At 50.0% G+C, this 17,295-nt stretch overlaps 1 protein-coding gene across 3 annotated transcripts in view; it reads left to right on the top strand.

Annotated features, from left to right (window-relative positions):
- PLEKHG5 (pleckstrin homology and RhoGEF domain containing G5) overlaps window positions 1-17,295 on the top strand; it is a 125,671-nt gene that overhangs the window by 54,636 nt on the left and 53,740 nt on the right. Inside the window, exon 1 of one of the 3 annotated variants that reach the window (XM_060258785.1) lies at window positions 1,199-1,297. The exons of the other annotated variants lie outside the window; for them this stretch is intronic. Coding sequence (XP_060114768.1) covers window positions 1,211-1,297 — 87 coding nt within the window. The 5' untranslated portion in view covers window positions 1,199-1,210. Of the gene's footprint in view, window positions 1-1,198; window positions 1,298-17,295 lie in introns of those variants that run through there. 3 annotated transcript variants of the gene reach the window in all.

Raw genomic sequence — 17,295 nt, 5'->3', positions numbered from 1 at the left:
CTCCCGAGGCTCCACCACCCAAAATATCCCGGGATTTTCCAACACAGTGTCCGCCACCTGGTGCTTATGATGGCCTAAGGCAGGGTTGGCCAAATTTGCTTAATGTAGGAGCCACATAGAATATATGTCAGATGTTTGAGAGCCATAACTTGTGAAAACCACAAGACATGAACATCAGATAATAATAATAATAAAATTTTATTTATACCCCGCCCTCCCCGCCGGGGCAGGCTCAGGGCAGCTGGAGAGCAGGCAGGCAAATAGATGGGGGAGGGAGAGGTGGAGGGAAAGCAACTTTAACTTTAAATGCATTCTCCAAGCTGCCAGCTGGCTTGGCTTGGAGAAGTGATTTAAAGAGACAAATGCCTCCCCCAAGCTGGGAGTGACTGGGTGGTGAGGGCTTCGAGAGCCACACAAGGTGTGCGAAAGAGCCACATGTAACTCCCGAGCTTCAGTTTGGCCACCCCTGCCCTAAGGGAAATGGGCAGGCCGCCTGGTCCCAGTTTGGTGTAGTGGTTAAGTGTGCAGACTCTTATCTGGGGAAACCAGGTCTGATTTCCCACTCCTTCACTTGCACCTGCTGGATAGGTCTTGGGTCAGCCATAGCTCTTGCAGGGCTATCCTTGAAAGGGCAGCCGCTGTGAGAGCTCTCTCAGCCCCACCCACCTCCCAGGGTGTCTGTTGTGGGGCGGGCGGAGGAGAGAAAGGAGATTGTGACCTCGCTGAGACTTTAATATTTTGAGTATAGGGCGGGATATAAACCCAATATCATTATCATCATCCCTTTCCTGTGACAAGCTGGCTTTGGGGTTCCTAGGAACACGTGCTGCCTTGGCACTGTAGAGCCCACAAACGCGGGAGGGGGCCTGCCCGCCTCTGACTTGCCTGCCCCCTTGGGGGTCAGCAGCAGGCCACACCTGGCCCTCTTCCGCTCTCGCCTTGCTACGCTCCCTCTTGGCCGCTGCGGCTGCTGTGGAGCGGCGGAAGAATGGTACGCTCCGGCCGGCCTCTCCTGGGAAGGGAAGTGGTAGGTTCCTTCCGACGAGCCCTCCTCCGCCTCCTCCTCCCTCCTTCCCTCCCGCCGGCCGGGCTTGAACGTGGCTTTGTCTCGGCGGCGTCTGACCGAGCTGCTTGGCGGGGAGGCGATGCGCACAGAGGGCCAGCCGCGTTGGAGCATTTGAACCCCCCCCCCGCCTTTGGGAATGCTACGATGAGGCAGCGCCTGGGGGACTTTAAGGCGCTGGGCGAGGGGCGAGGGACCCCCGAGGGGCTGCCCACCAAAAGCCACCTCCGACTGGTGAGTTTGGGAAGCTGGGATGTGAACCAGAGGGCCGAATCTGTCTGTGCAAGGGGAGCCATGGCGGGCGGTGGGATCTCTGTGGCTCTGGATCTGGCAGATCCGTGCCCCACACCGGCTTGGAGAGAGTGGTGTCTTTGGACAGGGGTGGCCGGATGGGGGTTCAGTGTCTCAGGTCTGCGTGTAAGCGGGGCTTGCAGCGAAAGTATGGGGTGGCACTGCCAGTGAAGAATTGAGGAGCGCGGCTGCAATCTGACGTTAGTCGAGCAAAGCGACGGGCTGCGTCTAGACTGCAGAGCGAATCCGTCTTTCCCTTCCTCCAGCCTCTGTCTGGGCTCGGCTGACAGATTCCAAGGAGATCTGGGGAGCCGGGTGAGGTGGGGGGAGAGCAGTACATAATGTTTTGCTTTTGCCCAGTTCTGATTGGCAGGCGGGGCCTGAGAGATTTTCTGCGGTGGATAGAAAGAAAGCAGGAGTCTTGGATGAATGGAGGCCGGTAGGGTCTGTGCAGCATGAAGGCATACCCAGGGAAAGCAAGCAAGCACCCTCTCTGCACACCGGTTTGACCAGTCCGAAAGCAAAAGATGAGGCAAGCGAGCCTGCCTCTGGCAAAGGCTTAGCTTTTGTGCCCCTAACACAGGGGCTGTGTGCAGGGTGGGCTCTGCCACTAGGCAAACTAGGTGACTGCCTAGGGCACCAGCCTTCTGGGGGCGCCAAATTGGGCACCCTCCCATGTGACTCGGTGACATTATCAGTGCGGGGGGGGGGGGCGGGCACCAGAAGTTAGCCTTGCCTAGAGTGCCGGACAGCCTAGGGCCGGCCCTGGCTGTGTGCCTCCCTCTCTGGCAGCAGCTCTGCTAACCCAGCAGCGAGTTGGCTTTCCAAGAACAGGTCGGTTGACTGGGAAGTGATAAGTTCCGCCTGAGTTCCAGCTGAGCCGCCCGGCAGCCTTGGCGGCCGCCCAGTTCTGTTGCTTCTGTCTCCGGATTCTGTTGCAAATGGGTCTTCCCCCAGGCAACGGAGGGGGTTTATCACCCAGGTCATCTCCCAAATTCCAGGGACTGTGGCTTCAGCAGCTGAGACCCAGAGGGCTCCTTGGTAGCCTGGTTTTGGAGACCCCATGTGAGCAGGGCACCCAGGGGTGTCAGTGCATGAATGGTGGCCGAGGTGCATGCAGTTGTGGTTTAGTTTACAGAATATTTTGGGTTGCATTGGACCAAAAGTGAGGCTCAACACTGATTTGGAAAAAGGGATTAAACGTGAAGATCTTATGATGGGGGGGGGCAAAATTCACAGGAAGATTCAAAGGCCTGTTCTTGGATAAATTAAATGTTGTGGGGGGGAGGAGTGGTGGTGGAAACCCAACGTATTTTAACAACTTGCGTTGTGGTTGCTGTGGGTAATAAAACAAAATGGGATTGCCCCTTTATGGGGACACACAGTTGGTTTTCAGTGTCTGGAACCAGAGAGAAAGGAACCTTGGAATTGAGGAAACTGCCCCCCCAAACCTGGCCAAATGGTACCTGCTGTCCCGCTGCCCTGCAAGCCACATTCTTTGCAGATGCTCTCATTGGTGAGGAAGAGGCACTTTGCACATTCTCAGAGACCTGGCATAGATGGGAGTAGATTCTGGAGCCTGTGTTGGGGATCGCTGCTGGGTCTGACTAAGTTTTTCAAGTGGCGAAACATAGAGAAAAGGCACTTTGTTGTATCTGGGCTTACCCAGGGGGTATTGGATTCTGTTTGGTATCCTTGCGATGCCAAGAACAGGGGGTTCTGTGAAAGAGGCCTGCCATCTGGTTGAGTGCTCTTTCGTGGAAATTTCGCCATGGGGCTCTTGGTGTGGCAGGGTCTGATTTACCATGTTCGGGACAGAGTTAAGAATCTTTTTTTTGCAGGTCAGAACAGCTTGTTCTTGCTCGTCCAGCAGTGAGTGAATTGCGTGTTTTACGTTAGCATTTGAACTCAGAGGAAGGGGGGGGGGTCAGCCCTGATTCTTGGCTGTGCAGCGTTCAAGGCGCACATAGATGGTGGTGAGATTAGATGTATTAAAGTTTTTTTAAAAAAAAATCCCCCAGGAAAGCCCAATCTCATCAGATATTAGAAGCTAAGCAGGGTCAACTGTGGTTAGTACTTGGATGGGAGACTGTCCTTGAAATACCCAGTTAGGATGCAGGGGCAGGCTTATTTGGCCACCTCCCTGAATATCCTCCAGGCCCCCCGCAGGTGTTGGTCACCAGAAGTCTACATGACTTTCAGGTGCAGACACACAAACATACACATAGACACAAAATACAAAAATGCAAACAAAACAAAAAGCAGAGGCACTACCTCTATCCTTATCTATACATTTTTATCCCAACTTTTCTTCCAAAAGCTATTGGCTTCCTGCAGGATTCTCCACTCCCATTTTATCCTTAGAACAACCTTGTGCAGTAGGTGAGGCTGAGAGACAGTGACTGGCCCAAAGTTACCCAATTCATGGAAGAGTGGAGGACTGGAACCCAGGCCTTTGCCTAGCCACTGCACCAAACTGTTCTTCCCTTTGTTGGCCCCACGCTGGTGACTGGTTCCACTCAGCTCACTCAGTAGTTGTGATTTTAGAGGTTTCATACATTCTATTCTTACCGATCCTCCAGGGAGCTCAGAGTGGCTTTTGGGGTTTCCCCCTCCTCTGTTTTATCCTCACAACAACCCTGTGAGATAGTGTCATCTGAGGGAGAGTGATTGGCCCAAGGTCATCCACAAGCTGCCATGGCAGCATAGACATTCAAACCTTAGTCGCCCTGGTCCTAGCCTGTGTTAGATCTCAATCAGGGCTTTTTTTGTTGCAGGAACTCCTTTGCATATTAGGCTACACACCTGTGATGTAGTCCAATCAACCAAGAGCTTACAGGTCTGTTATTACAGGGTCTGCTGTTCAGCTCCAGGAGGATTGGTTAAATCAGGGTGTGTGGCCTAATATGCAAAGGAGTTCCTGCTACAAGAAAAGCCCTGATTTCCAGCCCTAACTACTACCACGCAAGGTTGTGTGGAGCCTTCACCTGTGCTGCCTGCTTCCCTGGACGGCTTAATGAAGAGGGGACTGAAGGATCCATTTCTCCCCAGGCAGGAACACTCTGTGGGGCTGGGAAGACTGTAGCTTAGCCCCCTCCTGCCCATCTGCTCTCAGCAGAGTCTTGAAGGCTAGAAACCTCTTCTGGCCCCTTTGGGCTGCGTTCTCACACAGGGCATCCCAAGAGTCACGCACATCCTCCAGGAGCCTCGCCCTGACTTGTGGAAAGGGGTCTTCCTGCGCCGCAGGGCTTCTTTTACATATAGTGCTATAAATCCGTGCTGTACACACACAGATGCACTTGCCAAAGAGCCGCAGGTTGATGCCCGACAAAGTCTACCTGGGACAGAACAGCTTTCACTAGGTATAGGATGTCCCGGCCAGCATCTCTGGATTGTTCCAGTGTTAATCTTTGTCAGGGCTTTTTATGTAGCAGGAACTCTTTTGCATATTAGGCCGCACACCGCTGGTGTAGCCAATCCACCAAGAGCTCACAGGGCTCTTAGTACAGGGCCTCCTGTAAGCTCCTGGAGGATTGGCTACATCAGGGAGGTGTGGCCTAATATGCAAAGCAGTTACTGCTACAAAAAAAAAGCCCTGGTCTTTGTGCTGCCGAAGTGAGAGTCCCAGCCTCTCCGAGGAAGGATGTGGCCTGAGTACAGAAGAAAGGCATGCCTGGTGCGAGGTCTTGGCCAGCTGTCTCCAGTTGGTTTAGTCAGGGCTGCTCCATTTTTCACGTTCAGAAGTGTCTTTCTAATTTTTTAGGAGAACAAGAGAAGGGCTGTTATGGCGCACTCCTTCTGCATCCTGCCTCCCCAGTCCCTGCCAGCTGACAGTGTCGGGAGCATGTCTGAGACCGCAGGGGCTGCTCCCAATGGCATTTGACCCATTTTTTGACCTTGGCCGGTCGCTGCCAGGTCCGTCCACTCGGCCCTTTTTGCCTTCGTCTTCCAGCGGCTGCAGCAAAGAGCAGTGACGCAACTGGGAGGGGGGGGAACAGGCCGGCTGCTGAGTAGCACCGCCGAGCCGTTCATTCAAAGGTTGCAGCCAAATAGGCTGTCTGGTGGTTTGGCTGCTGGCTCTCTTCAATTGTGTCCTCTTTCCCCCACCCCCCAGGGCTGGTGGATATGATTGAAAGGGAAGCCTGGATGGGGGGGGGCTGGTTTAGTGCTATTTGCAGGGTGCAACCAGTTGCAGAATAAATGGGCAGCTGCTCCCTCGGGACCCTTCCCCAAATTTATTGCGGTTGGCTGGTATGCAGCTGAGCCTAGGGCTGGCCCTCAAGAGTTCAGTCCAGTGACAGCCCCGCCCCTCCTTTCTCCCATTCGCTCCCTTGCCAGAATCTTGCCAACCACTTTCAACATTATTTTTGAACAGGGCAAAATCCACCTCCTGGAATATTGAATCAGTCTTTTTGGATTAACTGATGGAAAATCTTTTAAAAGGTGCGCTGGATTTGCTGGGCTGAAGATGATGAAAATTGTTTTGCTTTTCCTGAGCATTAGTGCAAAATCCATAGTTGATGTGCGTAATCTTAAAAAGAGACATCCCTCCTCCTCTGTGGCGGTGAAAGGGAACAAATGCCTCTTCTAAGATGATACCTGCGAGGAGTTGTATGGGCATTGTGAAAATTTCAAGGAAGTGCATCGTCTGATTCTTCAAAATTACTGTTTTGGCACCTGTGGAAATTTATGAAAATTGAATTGATGACATCTTGTGTGTATTGGCTAAGGTCATAGGCATTGGAAAAATTCTTCAGGGTGATGTTGCAAACTTGGCTTTTCCACTGTGAGTGGGAGTTGTGTTTGCTTGCTGCTGAATATGTCACTATGGTACCTGAAACACACCTTTGAACTTGGCGCAATGGGAAAGTCGAAGGGAGATGTGTGGATTGTGAGCCCCAAAGGACAATTCGGTTCAGGGTTTGTGAAGAGGGTACTCTGATGAACTGGGAAGAGGTTATGTGAATTGGCTGTCACTCCTTCTCAAGGGCATTTTCGGACATTTGGCAGATATAGGGGGCAATTTTGGGATGGGACTTTCCTAGGCATAAAATCCTGCTTTTGGGTGTCTTCAAAATGTATTTGTATAACGACAATATGTCGTCTAGTGTTTCTTAATATTTTAAGAATCTCTGTTCTTTTCATACCTTGTCTATCACAGTGTGGTCAAGACCAGTCAAAGATTGTTATGCATGTATCTAAACAAGTATCTCCTGTTCTTCAAAAAGCGTAGATAGACTCTTGTATTGGAGGCATATTTCTCTCTTGTCATTGGGCATGTTTTGAGGGGGAAAGGGCAAGGATATTTATGAGAACCCAGACCCCCCCCCCATTTCTGCATGCATCACTGTTCTTAGGGGTGCATCCTCTGCGACACTGTTGCATCTACACTGGAAGCAAATGAACTAACCCACTGCCTATCCCTAGTGGAGGTTTAAAAAAAGGAGGCAAGGCTGCAACAGCAGCTCATGAAGAGACACACTGGGCATCCTCTTCTGCAGATGCACTTGCAGAAAGTATTAACATTTTCGTGAATGTAGATCCCAGAAGGCAGCCGTGTTGGTCTGAAGCAATAGAACAAAGCAGTAGACAAGTGCTCCTTTAAGACCAACTAATTTTATTCAGAATGTAACCTTTCGTATGCTCTTAAGCAGACTTCATCAGACAAAATTTTGTCTGATGAAGTCTACTTAAGAGCATACGAAAGCTTACATTCTGAATAAAACTTAGTTGGACTTAAAGGTGCACTTGTCTACTGCTTTATTCTATTTTCATGAATGTATGTCTTGCGCTTTCTCAGTTTTACTTGTTGAGGCCCAGTTCATGGTGCTTGTAAATGGGTGTGTGTGTGTCAGCGTACGAGTCAGCCAGTGATACAAAGGCATCTGCATAGTAATGTTTGAATTGTTGTTTTTATGCCTCTATGTATGTTTTGAAGGAATAATGGTAGTGTATTCAGCCAATTTTATAGGCTGCAGAATCCTAAATCCAACTGCATATGAGATTACCACCAGCAGATCTGTGTATTTTGACAGATCTGAAAACCCCCTGGCTTCAGAGTGGGCCAGTGCTGAGGTGGCATCACAATAGTGTATCCTGCTTGCAACATGTTTTAGCCCTGGTTTTAGTTGCTTCCATGATGTTTTTGCTCTGGTTTTAATTCCTTTGATGACGAGTTGTTTCAGCTTTAGGACTGGCTTTGATGTTATGGTGTATATTTTGTTTTTTTTTAGTTTCCTTGGTGACCGTTGCGAGGGCAGAAAGGTGGGATGGAAATTTTGTAATACGAGACGAATAATCACGCACGGTCTGGTGTGTGGGTGCACGGGAAGGAGGAAGTGACACCTTGAAACGTATTACTTCCATCACCATTACATTAGATGACTCTTAGCTGAACCGAGCTGCCCCTTGTTATTGCTCTGCGACTGCAAACAAGCAGAAAAGCATTTCATCAGCCATGATCATCATCGGCAGAGAGGGCACAGGTCGGAGGAGCCCTGGGGTGTCCCTTCCAGAGGTCACCCTGTGTAACATGGCTGCGTCCCAACTTGTTAGATCTGAGTCACTCCTCCTGAACTTTCAACACACACAAAGACCAGAGTGAGAGGCAGGAAGGAGTGCTGGGCCCTCAGTGTCAAGGGCAGAAAGAAAAGTGTTCTTTTTTTCCTGAACACTTGGGCTGGCTTTAGGTTTGCCAGCCTCCAGGCCGGGCCTGGGAAATCTCCCAGAATGACAACTGTGATTTCGACTGCAGCAATCAGGCTCTACTCCCATATCTTCAGGAATTTTCCAACCCAGAGTTCGCAACCCTAATTATACTATCTAATACCTGTGGGCAAGGAGTAGCATTTGGGTGGTGCCTTCCTTGTGCCAAATACTCATTTCTGCTTCCAGCTGAGGCAGAAAAACCAGTAAAAACTGGGGTATCTCCCAGTGGCATGGAAATGGGGATTGAGAATGTACAAGTTATTTATTTGTACTAACCTCTGGGCAAGTGCAGAGTTCCTCTCTCAAAGGTAAATTCCTCTTTTTAAACTCTACTCTTTGTCAGGCACAGAGTGTTTTGTGGAGTATCTCCTTGCTGTGCCGCCCCTCACTTACCTTCCTGGGGTTCTGCCATTGGGGTTGCCTTCACAGTAGGGTGGCCTGGGGCATCTGATGGGAGGAGGAGAGGTCCATATGCTATTCTGGCTCGGCCTATGCAGTGGCTGGGAGGCCACCTTGTTTGGCCGTCTCCTGCAATCACCTTGCAAAACGGTGGTGCCGCCAGACCATGGTTTCACGGTTTCCTTTTACAAAGAGCTTCAGCTCCCTGTGTTGGTTCGATGCGCTAGCACAGTATGTGCCATGCTTGTGCACAAACTGTTCTGAGAGTGCAGGCTCACCTCCTGCCCCGACATAATGCCTTGGCGCATTCTTCCGACGCTCACTTGCAAACAGAGAGCAAGAAGGGCTCGGCTGGATTTCCCTTCTTTCTCTGGGGCTGAAAACTGGCCAAGAGGGCAACCCTGTGATTCAGGCCAGTATATTCCCATCATCACAGGCTCTAATTCCTGGTGGCAAATGGGAGATGAAAGAATGGCATGAGTTCAATTTGTTTTCTATTGTTACTCGATGTACTCCCTGGACAGAGTCCTGAAGTAAGAAAACGTGCCAAGGCTTGAGACCTTCCCCTGACGAAGGCCTTACTCACGCAAGCAAGAAGCGCTCTAGACTGGATTGCACTGCTTTGGAATGAAGATGAAGGATCGTGGTTGGAGCACTCCCCGCAATTAGAAAACCAGCATAGCAAGCTGAAAGACAACCTTTCTCCCTGTCTTGCTTGTTTTCTATCGGCAGGGAGCTTTTAAAAAATAAATACAAAGGAATGTAGCAGGAATGCAGCTCGTGCAGGCTGAAAGGGGCATAGTTCCAGCTCAGCATTCTACCATCTCTTTCTCACACACGTGTGAACCAAGCGTGGCCATGCCTGTTCTTGGGCTGCCCTTGCCATGACCTAAGAGAAGGGCTTAGATCATTTGCATTCTTTCTTTTCCTGGATTGACAAATCCCAGGCCTGGAAATGAGCCATTTTACCTTTGATCTTCACGATGATAACCGTTAACAGCCACAACCCCGCCTGGCATTGAAGATTAGATTTCGAGCACTCCCTGATCCTGAGCATGCAGCTCCTGATGACATCTGAGCTGCTTGGAGGGTTAAAGAGGTTGGTTTCAGTTGGCATCTCCCAAGAGGGCCACTTTGAACCTGAAGTAGCTTCTTGGTGGTGATCGGCGTTCCGGAACTGCCTGCCTGCTGCATGGAAAGTACTGTAGATGTCATTGGCCGTGAACTAGGTTTGCCATCTGACTCCGAGGGCCATAGCCAGGATTTAATGTTTGGAAGCAAGATTTGGTGTTTTGGGAGGCCAAGAGCCCATTGAGTTTGGTGGCCATGGGCTCTTGACACTGTAGGCTGCCTTGAGTTCCACAAGCTAACCTCACTTCACCTGGGCAGCCGCAGCAGCTCAGCTCCCCTCACCCCTTTCTTATGTGCCCCTCTCGCGGCAGAGGGATTGGCAGCAATGCTACTACTTGTTCAGAGTGGCGGTGAGAAAAGGGGACAGATTGGGGGGCCCTCCAACAGAGGGGCCATACAGTCGGAAGGGGGTTTGAAAGGATGGGCCTGCCCCCCCCCCCCGGCCCCATTGTAGCTATGGGCCTGGCTCCGACTGTTTTGGCCTGACCAGAATTTTGGCCAGTTGTCAAATGTACAGGATGTAACACCAGTGAGGAATGCAGGTGGCGTGCCAGTGCACGTGGCTAAGCTGTCATTTGCGTGGAAATGGCAGCTGATTTAAGGTAACTCACAGGGGTGCGTGCCATGCTGCCGTGTGACACACCATCCCTTTGCAGGGCTGTCATAGAATCATAGAGTTGGAAAGAACCTCCTGGATCATCAAGTTCAACCCCCCCCGCCGCCCCGCACAATGCAGGAAGTTCACAGACACCTCCCCCACCACATCTAGAGACCCCTGCTCCTTGCCTACAAGATAACCCCCCCCCCCAAAAAAAAACCCCCTCCAGGATTACTGGCCAAACTGGCCTGGAGAAAATTGCTTTCTGACCCCCAAGTGGCAACCAGCATTTCCCTGGGTGTGTAAGAAAGGGCCATGAGAGCTAAGCACTGATGCAACCCTTCCTGCCCTCCCTCTCATTATCTGCCTAGGTTCACAGAATCAGCATTGCTGTTGTTGACTATGGAGATGACTGGCATCATTGTGCAGGGTATTTTGAGAGAAGAGGGATGTTGGAATGCTGATCTGCCAGCCCCTGTGCGAGTGAACCAGATAACCCAGCTTGGGCAGGGACCATGGCTTAGCGGAGGGGTGACGGCTCAGTGGCAGAGCCTCTGCTCAGCATCCAGAAGGTCCCAGGTTCAGTCCCTGGCATCTCCAGTGGAAAGGATCAGGTAGCGGGTGATGAGAAAAACCCCTACCTGAGACCCTGCACAGCTGTGGCCACTCTGAGTAGACAAAACTGACCTTGATGAACTGATGCTTTGATTCAGTATAAGAAAACATAACTGTGATTTATATAGGCTACCTATCTAAATCTACCTATGGTAGCCTATATGAATCATAATTATGTTTTCTGTTTCTGGTAGTGTATCTCTGCTGTGATCCTATTATTATTGTTTTTTGAGTTTATTGTTTAAGGCAGCTTCATGTGTGGCAGTGACTGACTGGTTGGCTGCAAATGCTCAGCCAGTACACTAAAAACACTATTTTCTAAATCAATCAGTTGTCCACAGAGGTTCTGCCATTCTGGGTGGACAGGCTGAGAGGAAGGCACGTTTGGACTGGCAAAGATGCCTTTTCTTTCATAGAGGAAAAAAGCTCTGCACATTTCCTGGGGCCTTCAGCCCTTGGTCCCAGAATGTTTGTAAGAAAATGCTTATACAAAATGCTTTTATGCTCTGGGATTTCAGGCTTGTATTACTCTTTGGGTTATGGTGCGGGGTTTTATGTGTTTTTATAGTCTGTGGTTTGTTTTTTTTAATTGGCTAGGCTTTTAATAGTTTGTTAATTTCAGTGCTTTTCTGCTTCTAGGGTTTTTAAAATCTTATTTTATGTTGTGAACCGCCCTAAGCTAGCGTCTACAGAAACAGCACATTTTCTAAATAAAGTGTGACCGGGTTGTTGTGCTTTCTAAGAGTGACTCAGCTTAACTTGTTTTGGTCCTGTAAAAAATCGTTAGATAAGCGTACCTCTGAAGCTTCTCGGATGAAAACAGAGACACAGTTATACAGCTCAGTTCCCACCCCGGTGGATTGCTGCCCTATCTTTCCCCTCCCTGTTTATGCGCTGCCAAAGGTTGTCTGTGGCAGGCTGCGTTCATTGACTCTGCAATAGCCTGCCCTTCTCTGGCTGAAAAGTCAAGAGAGTGTTTGTGATTTTGGCTGAAGGTGTCATGGGAAGGCAGAATGTCTGACAGACATCCTTGCACTGCTCAAAAGGTGCCTCAGGATCTGGCCAAGTGAGCTGTGACTCACGGAATTTTCTGCCTTTAAGTTGCCACAAGAGTTTTTGGTGTTTTGGTATGAAGCCTTTGTGTTTATGTGCATGCCATTCTATGCATGTTCAGTACAATCAAGATAGCCCATTTTAACGCGAAAAAGCAGGTAAAATCAGGAAAGTGAATCATTTCTTTATTTGTTTATACCCTGCCTTTCTTTCCAAAATAGCTTGCAACAGTATTCTCCTCTACCTCCATTTTATTATTGCAACAATCCAGGGAGGTAGGTTCAGTGACTGGCCCTCCAGCAGCTTTCCACGGTGGTGCAGGGATTCAGATCTGGGTCTCCCAGATCTGAGTCCAACGCTCTTAATCCTAGCTCCACATCCTAGTCCAAGACTACACTGGTTTATCAAACCGAGGAACTGAAAATAGAGGGTATCTCTGCTAAATAGGGACAGTAAAAGCCAACAGCTGGCTAAGAGGTCCAAGATGAAAGAAGCATGGAGAATTCTGTATCCTGAAGAGGAAACCTGAGCTTGTTTTTCTTCCCCCAGTTGCCCGTGCCAAAGTTCCCGTCTTTTTCCTGTTGAAAGGATAATTTTGATAATGCCTGCTAAGTGCTTTGAACCCCCCAAGACGCGCCTGATCGACATTTAGCGTTGCTATGTGTGAAAACAGCATGACGCCTTGGATCAAAACAGTATGAAGCTCATGTCTTACCTCAGAGATTTCCCTTGAGTCATCAGACTGAGCCATGAGGAGAAAACATGTACAGACGGTGGGGCGGCTGCCTCGTAGACGAAAGGCTGGCCCAACCTGGTAGTCAGCACGGGAAATGGCCTGAGGCAGCACATTTCCAGGACCTCCTGCCTGGTGGGGAAAAGCCTTTGAGGAAACATCCTACCTTCTAAGGTTGCCAATTCTGGGTTGGGAAATCCCTGGAGATTTGGGGGGTGGAGGGTGGGGTTTGAGGAGCGGAGGGACCTCAGTGGGGTATAATGCCATTGTGTCTCCCCTCCAAAGCAGCCATTTCCACCAAGGGGAACCAATCTTTGCAGTCTGGAGATCAGTTGAAATTCTGAGGGATGTCCAGATTCCATCTGGAGGTTGGCATCCCTATCCTATTACTAATGTAGCAAAGCTGGTCCTCCCACCTGGCAGGAAGAGCCTTTTAAGGGAACATCCTTCCTCAGGGTTGCCAACTACAGTTTGGAAAGTTCCTGGAGATTTAGGGGTGGAGCCTGTGGAAGGCAGGGTTTGGGGAGGGGAAGGTCCTCACAGGACATAATGCCATACAGCCCGCTTTCTGAAGCAGCCATTTTCTTCAGGGGAACTGATCTCTGCTGTCTGGAGATCATTTGTAATTCCAGGAAGTCTCCAGGCTCCACCTGGAGGTTGACACCTCTTAGTGTAGTTTCAAGGTCAGCTGTTTCTCTCCTTTTACCTGACTGTACCCTCTTTCCCCACACTCCATTCAAGTGAATGGAGGAAACGTTTGATGAGGGACTCTCAACTGTCTTAATACTGGTGACACCTTTGGAAAGAGTAGTGGGGGGGGCACCACAAAGTGGTTGCTGAATATGCGTGTAGAGGCTAACTTTGATTCTCCCCATTTGTCTTTTAAACATAACTTTTCAGTTAAATAAAATGGTCATGGGGTGGGGAAAAAAGGAAGATTTCTGTTTTTGAAAAGACTAAGGAAATGTTAGAAGAATGGTGACTTTGCCTGAGCTTATTGCTGTTTATGCAGTTGAAACAAATGAATATTTATGTGGGGGGGGGGGGGCAGCCTTAGTTGCTCTCTACAAGTCTTCCCGGGATGAGAGACTCTGATAAATCAGATATAATCTTATTGAAGCCAATACCGTGGTGTTGTACACCTGTTTACAACAGATTTTATTTGGCTGTTGTCTGGAGTGATTCTCGAGGTGGGGGAGGAGGAGTTCCCCTGGATGAGCCTGGAGAAGCGTGAAATCCTCCTCCTTCTCCCTTATCTCTTCAAGCTTTTCTTGCATTTGCTTTCACTTCTCACTCTCCTACTCTTTCCTTTCTTTAGCAGTGGAGCTGTTGTTGAGGCAAAGTAGTTTCAAACAAGCCCCCACCCCCATGGAGACAAATGGAGTCAAGCTGCAACGTTTAGGCTTCTGTGGTGACTACCCAGACTTGGGGTTGTGTGCCACTGAGCTTTGGTGATCTCTCTCTTTCCCCTCCTGCCATTCCCATCTTGTCTACCTCACCATCTTCCCATCGCCTTTGGTACCCCTGAGGTGAGGTAGGGGGTAGGGTAGGGGTGAAGATCAGACTTGGAAGAGAAAGGGGGCAAAGAAAGGGGAAGGGAAAGGGAGGGATGTGGAAGGCAGCAAAGAATAAGAGCTGAGAAGGATAAAGAGAAGAAGGGAACTGGGAAAAGATATCTGGAAGGAGGGAGGGAGGGACCAGGAAACATGGGAACAAGCAGGCACCGTGGAACACTTTGCGGAGTAGTGTGGTCCTCCAGGGCACAATGGTTGGGATCAGTGGTATTCATCATTGTCTTTATTACACGGTCAACAGACCTTTCATAATACAGTCATTAAAACCAATTATAGAACTTGTACATGTTTGGTGGTTAACACAGGCCTTTCAGCATCCAGGAAGACAGTGGCTGTGATCACACACGCCAAGTAAGGCACTTTCGATCCACTTTCAATGCACTTTCCAACTGGATTTGACCTTGTGAACTGGCAAAACCCAGTTGGAAAGTGCCCTGAAAGTGGATTGAAAGTGCATTATTTAGTGTGTGTGACTGCAGCCTGAGTCTCGATGGCGACATTTTAAAAAATAGCCACTCTTTCAGTCATATGTACAGTGAGAACAAAGGATGCCTCACTGTTCTGTAGTACCTTGGCCAAATCATTGCGGATGTGTATGAGTCAAGGGATTTCTTTTTTGCCTTCAGCAAAAATAAAAATGGCTTGAGTGGGCCTTTGGTGGGCTCCAGACAGAAGGAGACATCCAGAATGACCTGTGTGTACGCAGCTCCACCATTATATGTGCATGCATGAGAGAGCGAGAGAGAGAGAGAGAGAGAGAGCATTTCCGGAAACCTGATGCGCAGGGTGCTGGTTACTGCTGCTGGAGTGGAGGTATGTCCCTGCTGGAGCTTGCAGCTTAATTTCCAGCTAGGGAGAGTCTCCGGCAGAAAGTGGGGGCGGGCGAGAGGAAGGCGAAGGCCGAGGCAAGTACCTGCAGGCAGGCAGCTGCAGCCGTTCAGCCGTGCTCTGAGCCAGCTGTAAATCGCCGCATTGTCTGAGCCCAGACTGGCAGGGAGCGGGTTTGCAAAACCCCAGAGATGCCCCACCTGCTTAGTCAACCTCTTGTCACAACAGAGACTCTACCCCAGAGCCCTCCGACAACCGTGAGTCAGCCCAGCTCAGCTCCAGCTTGGCCAGAGGCCCCGGAGCTTGAGAGGCACTACTGTTTCTGCCACAGTCCAGATGAACCGGCCTGGTGGACAAAAGGGGCTGGGGAGACCGCTGTGGCTGGAGAACAGGTGAGTCTGGGGTCTGGGGAGTCATGGCTTCTGTTCTTCCCTGGACCGACCTTTTTTTTCTTCAAAGAGATTCCCCGTTTGTCCTCGCAGGCCTTTGCACGATGGGCGTTCGCTTCCATGTCGGCCGCACTATGGTTTAAAAATTCAGCAGCGCGCACGGTAGCAGCCGTGGCTCTCTGCTGCCCTCCGCCTAGGTGTTTTTCTGCATCTCTCCTGGGAGCTTGGCTGGCTTGCTGTGGGAACTGAGCCAAAGTGCCTGGCTTTTCCCATCCCAGGTCCCGAGAAAGAGCCACCTGCTGATTCCCCCCCCCTTCATCTGTTCAGTGCTTCTTGTGCCAGCTGATGGGGCTGGTTGCCATGTTGTCAGTACCCCGCTCCACCCCCTTTCTGGCTCGTTCCTCTAGGATTCTGTATCTTATGAAGACTGCAAATATTTACATGTTTGCTTCCTGCACGGGAACAAGCCACAGCAGCATGAGGCTTTTGGGATCGCTGTGTCCTTTGTGAACTGCTGCTGGCGGTGGGCTCTCTTGAACCTCGCCCGGCTGGCTGGCCAGCCGCAAAACTCCCTGGGAACAGAGAGATGTGGGAGGGTGTCCTGGCAGCTGTTGCCCTTTCTGCAGCATCTTCCCCGCCCCCCCCCCCGCAGCTTTCCCATCTGGCCGACGGACAGACTTTCATCTGCTGGAAGGGAACCGTGTGGCCCTAGAAGCACAGATGCAAGGCCTGTCTGCTTGAAGTTTCTGGGAAAGAGAGGTCCAGCAGGCCTCTGCTCATCTGGGACACAGTGCAAAACTCGAAAAGATGGCTGCAAGAACTCCAGGACTTTGGGGGAAGAAAGGCAATTATGTAAGCAGGAGAACAAAAAGAAAAGACAGTGAGATAGCTAGCTACATATAGAAAGCTGGCATGGTGTAGTGGAGAGCTGGCGTTGTGGTTAGAGTGTAGAGTAGAGGTGGCCAAACTGTGGCTCTTTCACACATATTGTGTGGCTCTCAAAGCCCCTACTGCCCCATCGGCCTGTTTGAAGAAGGCATTTCTCTCTTTAAATCACTTCTCCAAAGCAAGCCAGCTGGTGGCTTGGTGAATGCATTTAAAGTTGCTTTCTTTCCACCTCTCCCTCCCTTCTCCCTCACCCATACCTTTGCTTTCTTTCCACCTTTCTTTCAATTTTTCTTCCTTCCTTCCCTCCCTTCCACCCTTGTGGCTCTCAAACATCTGACATTTATTCTGACTCTGCTCTGAGCCCCTATGGGGGAATGGGCGGAATATAAATAAACGAATAATAATACGTTAAGCAAGTTTGGCCAACCCTGGTGTAGAGCTTGTTTCCGGGAGACCCAGGTTTTAATCCCTGGCCTGGCATGAAAGTTTGCTGAATGACATAGGGCTAGATGGACATACTTGGCCTAACCTACCTCACAGGGTTGTTGTGAAGATAAAGCGGAGGGGAGGAGGACAATGTCAGCTGCTTTGGGTCCCGCGTGGGGAGAAAGGCAGGCTATAAATGAAGTAAATAAATGAAGAAATAAAAACTTCTGCAAGTCTGTGACGCCCTCTCTCTCCTTTTGGCTATATAAAAAAATGCTTTTTGGCATTTCTGTAGGGAGGGGCCAAAACTCAATGGTAGAACATCTGCTTGGCAAGCTGCAGGAGGTCCCAGGTTCAGTCCCCAGCATTAGGTGATGTGAAAGGCCTCCATCAAAGACCCCGGAGAGCTGTTGCCAACCAGAGTAGGCAGCACTGAACTTGATGGACCAAGAGGCTGACTGAATGAGGCACACTCAAGAGTGGATTTGGAGAATGTTGCAAGGAATTTTCCATGCCCTTTCAAATCATTGCTGGTTCTGCAGACTTAGTCAGGAAGGTTGCATCAGTGCTCAGTTCTCATTGCCCCTTCTTACATACCC

This window comes from Heteronotia binoei, chromosome 18, assembly GCF_032191835.1.
Source record: "Heteronotia binoei isolate CCM8104 ecotype False Entrance Well chromosome 18, APGP_CSIRO_Hbin_v1, whole genome shotgun sequence".
NCBI classification, from domain to species: Eukaryota; Metazoa; Chordata; class Lepidosauria; order Squamata; family Gekkonidae; genus Heteronotia; species Heteronotia binoei.
This window is presented reverse-complemented; position numbering and strand designations above follow the sequence as displayed.